Here is a 13355-nt window from a genome sequence, read left to right on the forward strand (position 1 = left end):
AGCTATCTCACTTGATTAAAATATGTGATCAAATCTCCTCTATATATACTCATTTATGACACCCTTACATAAGATTTATTAAAAAATCTATGAGTATCGATCATTTTCTAAGTTGGGGATAATTTTCGACTCGTGTTCGAAAATAGTTTCATGGTGATCAGTTTGGTCACTTTGTAAAGTTTGTACTATGAGCAATTGGGTTAACAATTGACCTAAAGTTTTATGAGCTTCAAGTAAACTCTGTTGACCTTTAACGCCTTCAACTTCAACACAATAATCAAGTACTCGTATGCTTATTATCTGAGCCCAGCCCATCATTAAAATTTGGGCCTAACGATAACATCAGCAAAATCTCCACCTGTTTATAATTGTCAAGTTTTATTCTCCGACGCTTAAATCAAAAATACCAGAAGAGAAGCAGAGAATCAAGGAGCAAGCGCCACGTTAACAAGATAAAGCACTCATCATCAGACACGTGTAACCGCCTCCTCAAAACCTCCCAAAATATCAAAACCCCAAAAATAAAAAAAAAAATCGAAAAATTCAAAACCTCCATTAAAATAAAACTGTATAATCATCTCCTCAAAAAAAAAAAAAAAAAAAAAAAAAAACTGTATAATCATCATCTTTCCAAAACTCTGAAAAAATATATAAAACCATGTTACGATTAGCATACCATATCACAATCTTCAGAAAAATCTCTCTCATAATCCACCTGTTTTACGAAGCACTTGTTCCTTCTCTTTCAAGATACTTTTAACTTTTAATCAATCATCTTTTTTTCTCTAAATACGCACATCAAGTGTTCGATCATTTGTTTCAAAGAAAAAGAAGAGTTAGAAGAATGCCGATGTTGGGGGTGCCAATATGTGTGGAGTGTGGGACCAGAAGTAACCCGTGTAGGTGTAAGATAGTGGGACCCACTGCTGGGTTCCTAGCGTTTGTGGTGGCGGCGGTGGTGGAGTGGCCGTTGGGTGCGTTGGTTTACCCGTTTAAGCATCGGAAGGGTCGGAAGATTATGGGTCACCCTGTTTCTGTGGTTTATCCTTCTGTTACTAATGCTATTCCCATTTGATGGGATTACTATTGATATAGTTTTATTAAAAATGTACTTATGATCAGATTATAAGTGTATTAATTGTAGTATTAGTTGCAAACTTGGAATGTTATACGAAGTAGTAAGTGTTTAGGTTTATCTAATTATGGTATTGTACTTCATATGTGTTTTGTAATTGAAAATAGATGTTGGATGAATGACATCCTAATTGCTTTAATAGGAACACTTCATAGACGCTTTGGATCATGGTTTGTTTTGGTTTTACTACCTTGCTAGTTGCTTTCAAATTACCTATTAGTCGTGTTAGTTTTTGTTGTTTGAAGATCTACCATCTCTCAAAAGAGTTTTTTTAATTACCATGATTTTAATAAATTTGACTAATTTTTTATTTATTATATGACATATATCATATGATTTTGAAAAATATATGTCAAACAAAACCTAAGTTTAGATTTGTATTTAGGAAAAGTGGGAGTAAGGTATAGGGAGCATTACACTATATTCTGTCTAACATCCATTTAATCAACAACAAATTTAAAGGCTAAGTTCTATTAGCTATTAGTTGACAATTATTTGAGAAAGTACAAGTTTACCTTCATGATAAACTAAAAACGTTTATTTAACCAATATTGTTATTTTTGCCGTAAAGGACCAGTCCAATACATATTCAGCCATATTAATATTGTTGGCTTAACTCTTCAATTAATGTTGGGCCGTGCTACAACGTCGACATCACCCAAATATGTCGACCAATCTTTCTAGATTTATATTTTTGGAAAGTATGTCGACCTCTCTAACGAAACTTTATTTAAAGGGCCAATTAATAATTTATTTCTACAATTAATTAATCATTAATTAAAAGAAAATTTCCACAGAGTGGAAAGTAGAATCAAGGAGCAACTGACACGTAATAAGATAAGCTCCAGTCATTAAACACCTGTCATAGCTACCATGTAACTCAGTTATCTAATAATCTTACCATTTAAAAATAATCACCTACATATTATATCATAAATATACAAAAATCTTGTACATTCTCTTACAAGATACTTTGAATTTCTGGTTTTATTTTACCGTGCATACTACCAAGTGTTCGATAATTTGCTTGAGAGAAAGAAAAAGAACAGAGATGACAGGGGCGCCGGTATGTATACAATGTGGGACGAGGGATAATCCATGTAGGTGCAAGTTTGTGGGCCCAACGCTAGGTTTCTTGGCGTTTGTTGTCACGGCGATTATTGAGTGGCCGGTGGGAGCGGTGGTTTACATATTTAACCACTCCAAAGGTCGTAGAATCATGGGTCATCCTGTTTCTGTTGTTTATCCTAAAGTTTCTAATGCTATTCCTATTTGATCATCACAACTAAGCTACCAGTACCTGTATTTGTGTTATGTTTCGATGGAGAGGGACTGAGGGACTCATGTCGGTTATATGATGTAGATGGGATTTGATCTCGACCTCTCGGGTTTTGTGTACTGCTCTACCTCTACTACTCCGAATGTTGTAACTTCTCATCGGTAAAAAAAAAATAAAATTGTTTAGTGCTTAATTGCTTATCCTTTGTTGGAATTTTTATAATTTTTTGGATTACTTCTAGTTCTAATTGTGTTACGTCTATTAATGTTTGACTTTTGATTTTATTTTCAATCGTGTAAATGTGGTGACAAATGACAATGAAATGCAATTTAAGGAGTGGATGTTTTGTTTGTCCTTATCTTTATGAATTAGTGTTGCTTTATTGTTCTCCTTGTTTACCGCTAGTGATGACTTCGACGGCTTTGCAGTCGAAATTAAAATGAAAACCCTAAGGAAAAAGAAAGAAAATAGGGGAAGAGGCAACCCCGTCGGAAAAGCTGTGCTATTTACGGTAGAATGTAATTAATTTTCAGGAAATTAGAGTATAAAATTAAACGTAATTACTAAAATAAAATTTATCATTTATTGCTAATAAGAATTTCTGTTTTGTATTCACCTTATCTAACGCCGGAGAGCTAATTAGCTTTTGCCTTATACTATTCACTGAATTATTTGGTTTGGGTTGTCGTTTTCCTCGAGTAAGCTAAATTTTGACACATGAACAAGTTGTAGCCTTGTAATGCAAATAAGAAATGCTCGATGAATTTGTATTTGACCACTTCAGCCTAATTGTGCTGTACTGATGTGTGCACTATTTCGAAATTGGGTCATAGGCCATTTTACAAAGTAGACTATCAGGCCCAATTATACAAGCGGCTCTGAAACTAGTAGTGGTACTACAGTCCGCCTCTTATTAACAAACTTTCATACCAAGTTCAGTTCATATCATATTGAATTATGACTCAACCAAGTTAGATTTTTAGATGTTTTTTTTTTTTTTTGGTTACAAACGAGGGGCTAAGCCCCAAAGAAAACAAAAAAACACATAAAGAAAACTAGGGGGAATAAAACGGGGAAAAGCTACACCTACTAGCTACTACATCATCATGAAGACTACGGCCTAGGGTCAAAGAGGGGACTTGAATAAGATCAATCCGATTGCCTTGAGAAACGCCTTGGTTAGCAGCTTCCCTATTACCTTCCCGGTAACCAAGTTAGATCATTTGCATCCGGTTCAGGTTTATTTCAAGTCTATTGTCAATTAGCTTATAACAATTTTTAAGTATATGTTCGGAGCCTCAACTTCCTTCCTTAGTGTAGTTTTGTTTTTTTTTTTTTTGTTACAATTTACCAAAAGTGGGGTTGATGTAGCACAAACGATACCATAAATAAGTTGTATATTAAGTACTACTGAATAGTAGTTACAAAAGGGTTCACTGGGGGCCTTGGGCAGTTGAGGGGCACATAGAAAGTTGGTTGTGTTAATGCTTATGGATGTAAAGAGCACCTCTGTAGTTGGTAGAGATAACCGAACTTTGCTTAAAAGTGTATATAATCTGTTCTAAGCAATCATTATTCTACATTATGAACGGTTTCAATTGATCACAAAGTCTTCATTTTTAGTGGTCGAATCTCAAAAGTATACACTGATACGAGTGATACCCAAGGCGAACTCGATCTTGACTGCTTTATCATGTTTGAATCCTTTCACAATTGCAATCTATAATACCTTACTTGCAACAATATATGGATTATATCATTGATAATTTCGATCGATGTAGAATAAGTCGTGCAAACACCTATTCTTTTTCAGTTAAACACAAAGAACTAGCTTCATAGTGTTTTCCTTTTCTAATTTCTATCACAAATTTAACAAGTCTAAAAGTGTAGTGATTAAAGTTATAAGCATATTTTCGGAGCTAATTAATTTTTTACTTTTGTAAATTAAATCTATTTTCTCAATAATGATTGAACTTAAACATATACTACTCCGTAATAATCATAATCGTTACGAGGTAAGATATAAATTTCTAATGAGTTGCAGCAACCTTTTTATTCAAATACCTTCGTCCAAAGGCATCCACCCGTATAACTAACTACATTCCATCATTTTCCGGAAAAAAAAAAATACATAGCCAATAAGTATTATAGGTAACAAGATAAGGTCTACCCTTAAGTCAACCGGGGTCGTGTATAACGAATAAACCACGCTAGTACACTACTATCGAAAGTGACTTCAGCTACTTGTAAATTAATTTTCATGGCCATTAATCTAACCTCCTAAATTGTAGTGCTCAATCTAAATTAAGTATTTGATTAGTTTGATACGAGTATACAACAACGAGTTTGATTAATTACCCTAATATTGTAGCAGATTTAGTTACCATTGTTAAAGGACCAACTCAACCAAAAGTTTAAGCTGATAGTTGAGGTCTAGAAATATATTTTTATACTCTATCACGCTCTTTCATACAAGAGCCCGTAGGGCTTGAAAGGTGGATGCAACATGGGCCCTCCTCTTACCCTGCGCTTAATTTTCCACTTTGAAATGAGGGGTGGATGAGATTCGGATCCGTGACCTTTGTATCACACTAACTCTGATACCATGTTAAACTACCAACTCAACCAAAAACTACATCATGTTAGAAAACCAATTCAACCAAAAACTTAAGCTGATTGGTTAAAGCCCATAATCAGTTTATAAACTCTATGAACCGTAAATTTAATAAATGTATCTCAATTAGTTACATTCGATTTCAAACTACTATTCTTTTATAAAGTACATGTACTATTTTTATCTTATAATGGAGGTGACAATTACGAGATTTAGAACGACAATTCGATTACTCTTTACCCTACATATTCAACTACACCCCCAATCCCCCATAATCTAAGACTTGTACTAAGAAACAATTACATTAAAACTTAAATATTTTCTCTTATAGAACAGACAATACATGTGAGTATGTGACATAATTGTGGTAAATAAAGAAAATCATAAGAACATACTCCTATTAAGTAATTTATGTCTTTGATCCAGAAATTGTTTTTCTTTTACTTGTAAAAAAAAAAAAAAAAAATTGTTTTCTTTTTTAAATACAAAAAATTCAAAATTTAAAATCAGTAAGAAGCGAGTTTCTAGACTAGAGTACTACTCCCTCTGTCCCTATTTGTTTGCCCCATTGCTAATATTTGTGTCAAACTTTGATAACTTTGACCATTAATTCTCGTTAATATACAAGATATTAAATAGTCAAGTGGGGTTTGTTAGATTCATCTCGTTGTATATTTTATTAATATCTAGTTTTTATAATTTTTACACTTATAAAAATAAAGATATATGCGTTTAAAGACGCTTTTTGAATACCGTGATATGTCAAATGGGGCAAAAAAAATAAGGGACGGAGGGAGTAGACTTTAGTCAGTCAAACAACCAATATAAGCCTCCCTAATCTCACGCCACTATTAGTTCATCACTCCACTTTTTGAAAAAAGACCCCTTGATTTTATACCATTCTCCCTTATATATATAAACCTACATAACACTAATACCTAACAAACATTTTAATTCTTTGCAAAAAAAAAAAAAAAACATTTTAATTTTCCTTCAAAAAACCTTAAATTAAATCATCTTCAATTCATCAAAAGAACATCAATTCTTAGCTATGGCAAGGCCTCTTCAAATAGTATCATCAACGCTTCCAATTCATATATTTTCTACTTATTACATAGTTTTCGCGGTGTTATTGATCTTGTCTATATTTTCTCTAGTAACATTTTTATGTGCATCACACAAGAGGCAAAAAGAGGAGGCTTTCACTAGGAAAAAACTTTCAATTAGCAAGAAAAACTTGCTTGAAAGCTTTTCAAAAGCTAATAGTATTAGTAGTAAGGCTCTTTTGAAGATTGTTTCGTGGCGAAAACAAGTTCAACATGGAGATGAAGAAAATGAGTATCATGATATAAATAGTATACATAATACTCATGATGATTATATTATTGTTGATGATGATGCCGTTTGGAAGAAGACTATCATTAAAGGCGAGAAATGTAGACCACTTGATTTTTCTGGCAAGATTGAGTATGATTCTGAGGGTAATCTTTTGCCTGATAACTCTGTCATGGACGATAATATTAAGGAGAAGATAATTAGCTCAGATAAAGAGTTGATTATCTCAGGTTTTTTTTTTTTTTTTTCATCTTTATTGGTGTGATCCATGTTTGCCACCTACCTAAGGGACATAGGTGATAAACTAGCCCGTTTCGAACCCCTCCTTGGCATGAGACTTAATGTTAGGGTACGATCTTGGATAGTCTGGTATGTAACTAGCTACGGATTGAGTTACCTCTGCTCGCCTTGATTTAGTAACTTGTTCACTGACTCAAGTTGTGATGAACTAGTACTTGTATATGTTTAGAGAACCATAAGGGCGAGTAATGAGAATCGATCCCAAAATCACCTGAAACCGGGAGGGAGCTCTAACTACTTGAACTATCCCTCACTCTCAAATACTTGTATATGTTAAGAGACTAAGAAAGTAAGAATGGGTAATCTGATATTAGGGATGGTTTTTTATTTTATTTTTTTTATTTTTAATTTTATGTGTGAATATTTTGTACATGGAATTCTCTGCAAAAAGAATAAAGCAAAATGAGAGTCTTGTTAGCTGCACCATTATTTAAGTTAGAATTATCAACTGTTTGAATGTTCTGTACAATTCAAAATTACTTTTTGCATCGTAATATTTGACAAATCAACCCTTCTTTGATTTTTCTAAAAGAAAAATAAGATCTAAAATATGTTCATAGACTCATAGTCATTGGTGGTCAATCTAAGGAAATAAAATTGTTCCTAAATTCAAATGACTTACACGGCAACACATTATGTGAATATTGTTGATAGCTAAAATTTTCCAAGTTAGTGTAAGTTTTATGGACACGCTATATTTTAAAGTGATTTTATATTTTTTTATTCAAGATCAAGCCAAATATGGCTTTCAATCTTGCAACATATGGGTAAGAAAAATTAATTCAATTAAAACTTGTTATCAACGTGGAACTTTGGTTTATATGCAGAGATTCTCAAGAGAAAATTGTGTTCACTTACAGCCAATAAAAATAAAATAAGATCAATCTCTATTTTGAAGTGAAAAGTAATTAGAAGTCCACTAAGATTAGAGATGGCAACGGACCAGATCTGGACCAGAACCTATTGGATCCAGATCCAGATCCGTTTTAAGGACATGGATCTAGATCTGCGGATCCAAAATTTTGGGATCCGGATCTGGATTCGTATGTATTTTATTTTTGTTTTAAAAATTTATTACCTTTAAAAGTTTTGTTTGTACAAAAGGAGCTAAAATATATATTTATAGGTTCAATTAATATATATTTACATGATTCACCCCTTATTTTTCATTTTGACGGGAATTAAATCATTGTTTTGAAAATTGATTAAAATTTAATTCATAAAATAATAACAAACAAGGTATGTAATAATAGAGAAAATTGTAGGTTTATATTTATATAAGACTAGTCAACTTAATTAGTATATGAATCTTAAACAATACCATAAAAAAAATATATAAAAAAAATTAAAAACGGATCCACGGATCGGATTCGGACCGGATCCGGATCTCAAAAATAGGATCCAGATTCGGATCCAGTCCATTAAAATGGATCCGAATCTAGATCCAACGGGTCCAAAAATTAGAGATTCAGATCCTGTAAAACGGATCTGAATCCACTGGATCCGGATCGGATCCAAGATCCATTGCCATCTTTAACTAAGATGTACTGTATTAAAATGAGTGGTAAATTGACAATTTGACATTAATAAACCCAAGGCATACTAAGCTAGATGGCCCAAATAAGAAGCCTATACATTACAGTTTGTTCAGTTATCAAAGCCTAATAAGTATATTGTGCACCCTGGTCCATCTAGAATAGCTGGACCACAGGCCCATTTACGCTACAAAATTCATTTCTTGCTAAAAACCTAGGCCCAAACACTCCCACTTTCTTTCTTTCTTAATTTCGCTCCCAACAGACATATTTAAAATAATAATAATAATAATAATAATTAAAAAAAAAACTGACGAAAAATTCAATTCTTTCATTCCCTCTTTCAATTGCCGAACTACACATTCTCTCTCCTCTTAAAATTGACGAACCGACATGGAAGAAAAACACGAAAATAGTGCAAAAAGGTAAATTAAATTTGAACACGTAGTAAAAAAAAAATTGAACACTTTACAAAAAAATGAACATTTAGTAAAAAATATGAACACGTCACAAAAAATTAACATAAACATCCAATTTTATATGTTCATATTTTATAAGGAAATCTTCATTTTATATGCAGTAAATGTTCCGTTTATATTACAAAACTATTGAATTATTACGAGTCAGACAAGCTTTTTTCAAAAAATTGATGTTTATTATATAGTGTTGTATTTAATATACTACATGTTCAAAATTTGCGATTGTTCAGATTTTTTTACTAAATGTTTAAAAGTATAGGCGTGGTACATTGCGATTGTTTAGATATTTTTACTAAATGTACAAAATTTGCGATGTTCGAATTTTTTTTACTAAATGTTCAAAATTTTCAATTGTTTAGATGTTTTTACTAAATGTTTAAAAGTATAGGCGTGATGCACCTATTTCTACATGAACGGGTCTATAGAAGAATTTGCGATCAAAGCCTAAAAAGCAAATGAGAAAACATGGGCCGGCTTGTAGCCCGTACTCATTTTTATTTATTTTATTGCTGGTAGCAATTAATCAAATTGACAAAAATATACTCTAGTCAACAAAAGAAAGTAGTAATAAAATAAAGTCAATCGTGAACCAATAATTATATAAGTTAGCCCTAAGACTTTAAGAAGTTTCCTTCAATTAATAAGTCGACATTACCCCATTTGGCTAGCTAATTACTAAGTTATTATATAGTGATCTCTTACAAGTTACAAAAGAATACTACATCATGTGATGACTTTGAATAACTAATGCACAAAACTACAAATTATTTTTTATTTCAAAATTTTAGCTTAGTTTCCTTATGATTAATACTAGTATGTGATGATTATTGTCATAGCTTAGTTTCCTTAAGATTAATACTAGTATGTGATGATTATTGTCATTACTCGTCAGATTATAGAAACAATTCAATCAAAATTAAAGCCCTATCAAGATGAGCTCTACTCCATCAAACAAAATTCTATGTAAAACGTGTGTGTCTAATTAAACAAAAAGGCTCGGTCACTCCAACTACTCTATACACCAAGTATTACATTACATGGTGTAGTGGGTATGAGTTTCATCTTATGGGTTCGATTCCTACCAGTTACAATTCTTGGGATTGGGAATTGGGATTCCTTTATCTTCTGCCTCATTCCCTAATAGCCTAACATGCATAACTAGGCTGGTTTACCTGTGATAGATCCCAATTTAGTAAGGTCATTCTCCTTATCCATAAAAAAAATAACCAACTCCAACTACTCTGTACAAAGTATGTAAAAGTTAACTTCACTTGTTACACTCTTTGTATGTTTCGATGGTAAATCAAATTATTGTTGCTTGTATGTTTCAAAAAAAAAAAAAAAAAGAATTGTTGCTTGTGTAGTGTATACTCCGTAAAAGACATATAGAGGATATGTAAGACATACTCCCTCCATTTATAGGGTAGGGATTATAAGGTAAATTTTATAATATAAAGTATAATTAGTGGGATTATATTTTATTTTTAGTAGGAGAGAGAAATAATAAAAAAAAGTAGTACAAGTGGGGTTTGTAAGAGAGAAAAATAATTAAATATTTATGCAAGTGGGGTAAGTGGGAAAGAGAAATAATAAAATAGTAGTGGGTCCTTACTAAAATAAAAAGTGTTGCAACTATTATGAAACGGTTGTAAGAGGAAAGTGTTGCAATTATTATGAAACGAAAGAAATAAATCGTAACCATATTTTTTTATTTTTTTTGGGTGCAATGAGTAAATTATAACTTTGAACATAAATATCGGTAGACATGAAGTCTCATTAGTAATATGATCAAAGGCCCTTTTCCTTAAAAACATTTTTTCAATGTAAGACTGGCATTATATGAATTTGAGTTGCATTTCCACTAAATCGAATTAAATTCATAGATTGTTGGAAGTGACTTGAGATGAGTACTGTAATAAAAATATAAACTGTTGCTCACTGACTGGCTTCATTCCACCTTTTTAATCCTTAAAAGTTTTGGTAAAAAATCGGGAATGCAAACCCTTTTTGACTTAGATTTTTGTGGTTGGTGAGATGATTCAATCTTACTACCAAGTAGTCAAAATAATGGAACTAATGTACATATAACATATTACAGTAGAGCCTCATTAATACTCGTACTTCTTTCGTTTGTTATCTTGGTTTCATATGTGAGTCGCTAGTTTGTTAAATAGGAAAACCATAATCATTTTACGGTAGAGAGAAATGTTTGAATAAAAAAACATACTCTTGTATAAGTGGTTTGGCTATAAGAGATTATATTTTGCAATAACTTATCTAACGACAAAAATGTAAAATTGGTTGACACAATTCTATTATAAACTTACTAATTATGTCTATAATAGAAACTGTCCTTACAATATACAATCATTTCATACAATTATACAAAACACGCTCATAGCTCATAAATCACACAATATTATCATATATGCATCTAACATCCAATACATAATTGAATAGCCGAAACTCTTTCAGACTTGTCACAAGTTTTACTCAAAATTCATGAATGGATCATAGTCATTAATCATACCATCAAAGCATCAACCACGCTATATAGTATATACATTTGCACCTAATTTCACACCCTAATTTGTACACTTCTTTAACCTCATCTAATTGAGGTAATAGTAAACCATAAACCCTAAAACAAATTACTCTCTAACTACTAAATTAAACAATACTTAACACTTCATTTTATCTCACATACACTTCTAATAGCAGTAGATGGCGTGTACTCAAACACCGGCACGTCTTAACCACATAAACATACGTACTTCATACTTTGTTCTTCAATATCTCGTACTTGTATCCGTACCCGTGTAACTTACTAGGAGGTTAATTTCTTATACTTACGGCGGTAACTAGAGCAAGGACTACACCTATCATAAACACTCGAACAACGTCTCCGACTCTCCACATTAACCTCCCCTCCATTTTCTCTCTCCTCCACCTCCACCGCCGCAACACCACCGCACACGGCCGGGTTATCTTCCAAACAAAGCTGTATAATCTTCTTAGCAGCCTCAACATCGTCTCCATTTTCCTCCATAATCCTCTGCACCTGAGCCTTTGGCAGCTTTATCTTAACCCTAGTAGGACCCACTGAACTTCCATTATCAGCCATTGATCTCGTAATAAGAGTAAGATCATCAGAAGCAGATCTTCGAGACATCAAATCTTTCGTAGTTGTCGTGGGCGCGAGCACACCAGATCTCACCTTCCTAAGTGGGGTTTGAGTATTATTATTGCAAGTATTATTCAAGGGAAATTTGGGTAATTCAACAAGAAGATAGATTTTTCTGGGTTTAAGCTCAAAATCTGGGTTTAAAGGTTTAGCTCTGAGATTGAACCTAAGAAATTCTTCAGAATCTAACAAAATATGATCTGGGTAATCCTTAATAACATCAAAAACCTTAGCTGGGATCTTCAACTTGAAATTTTCGCCATTGATTTTCATAATTTTTGATGTTTTACTGGTTCCTCCACCCATGTTGTTCCCCATTAATTTTGTGTTTCTCTCTCCTCAGAAAAGGTCAGATAAGATAGAATATGAAAAAATAATTAATATTTGAATGGTGGGAGAATTGGGTTTCTAGAAAAAGGATGATTTGATGGAAGTGTGAATGGAAACAAATTGGTTTTTGGAGTTGGCATTTTGTCGAACTTTGGTGGGCAATATAAAAAAATGGTTGAGTATAAGTTTTAATTTGCGCCAACATAATCCAGATTACGGCGTGTAGAGAAAGTGTCTTGAATTAATGAAATTAATATGGTTTAACCTAGTTTAGAATTTTGAGATTGTGCAATTAAATGAAGAAAGTTTTTCTTTTTATTTTTTTTAAAGGGAAAAAACTTACCTGTTTGATTTTAGCACATGGTATGCACATGAATAGATTTGGTGTTGTAATGTTTGGTTTTTTGTTTATTATTATTATTTTATTTTTTATTTTTGTTTTAAAATTGTAAAGGTACACGGTACTAGTAATCTCTCTATCTCAGGGAAGACTATTAGAATCTAAAAGCCTCCCTATTTCAGGGAAAGACTAATAGACGAAAGATAAAAGAAAAATACAGAAAATTAAAAAACAAAAAAATAATAATAAAGACCTATGCTAAAAAACAAGCTTGTTAAAAAAGCAAAACAAAACTTCTCTAAGATGTTAAAGCGTATAGCTTCTCATAGAAGCTAAAGCAAACAAGTAATTAACCAAACAACCAACGACAATCATGAAGCGGTGAGTGGCAATAGCGGTGAGGCGGCGAATAAATCAATGTTGATCTCAACTACGATCTGGTGTTGAAACACTAGATTGTCAGCGATGATCAATAGCATTGACATTTATTAGGGTAATAACATTTATGATATTCTTATGGATGGAATTCATAGTATGACTTCAACTTCATGTCATGCATGATGTATAATGTTGTGAAACCTTATGATCGGAAAAACTAATATTAAAATTATTGCGTTCTATGCACTTATTTTCATTTAATTATAAATTAGCTATGTTAAAGCTTATTTTAATCATAATTTAAAAAGTGTAACCTTTGTTAACCCTTTTTATTAGAATCTTTTTCCTTTCTTCTTAAAATTACTTATCTGGGCTTATTAATAAGGTAAATACAACATAGAATAGCTCACACGAATACCAACTATTGTGGTTGTCTTCTCAAATTA

General features: G+C 32.3%; 3 protein-coding genes across 3 annotated transcripts; 2 read left to right on the forward strand and 1 right to left on the reverse strand.

Moving 5' to 3' along the window:
• Positions 1-453: 453 nt before the first annotated feature.
• On the forward strand, positions 454-1303 carry LOC110703702. The gene has a single exon (XM_021881494.1). It carries the CDS (start codon positions 845-847, stop codon positions 1073-1075), a length of 231 nt encoding a protein of 76 aa, XP_021737186.1. The 5' UTR covers positions 454-844; the 3' UTR covers positions 1076-1303.
• Positions 1304-1937: 634 nt separating this feature from the next.
• Positions 1938-2772, forward strand: LOC110701653. Its single transcript, XM_021879269.1, has one exon. The coding sequence runs from the start codon at positions 2187-2189 to the stop codon at positions 2409-2411; it is 225 nt and encodes a 74-aa protein (XP_021734961.1). The 5' UTR covers positions 1938-2186; the 3' UTR covers positions 2412-2772.
• An 8251-nt stretch (positions 2773-11023) lies between these two features.
• LOC110703713 (uncharacterized protein At1g66480-like) lies at positions 11024-12866 on the reverse strand. The gene has a single exon (XM_021881502.1). The coding sequence runs from the start codon at positions 12177-12179 to the stop codon at positions 11505-11507; it is 675 nt and encodes a 224-aa protein (XP_021737194.1). The 5' UTR covers positions 12180-12866; the 3' UTR covers positions 11024-11504.
• Between the last annotated feature and the right edge of the window lie 489 nt (positions 12867-13355).

This window comes from Chenopodium quinoa, unplaced genomic scaffold (assembly GCF_001683475.1).
Source record: "Chenopodium quinoa cultivar QQ74 unplaced genomic scaffold, ASM168347v1, whole genome shotgun sequence".
Taxonomy (NCBI): Eukaryota; Viridiplantae; Streptophyta; class Magnoliopsida; order Caryophyllales; family Amaranthaceae; genus Chenopodium; species Chenopodium quinoa.

Bases quoted from the DNA above. Each gene is read 5' to 3' on its own strand.
- LOC110703702 (XM_021881494.1), top strand. From the start codon at position 845: ATGCCGATGTTGGGGGTGCCAATATGTGTGGAGTGTGGGACCAGAAGT.
- LOC110701653 (XM_021879269.1), top strand. From the start codon at position 2,187: ATGACAGGGGCGCCGGTATGTATACAATGTGGGACGAGGGATAATCCA.
- LOC110703713 (XM_021881502.1), bottom strand. From the start codon at position 12,179: ATGGGGAACAACATGGGTGGAGGAACCAGTAAAACATCAAAAATTATG.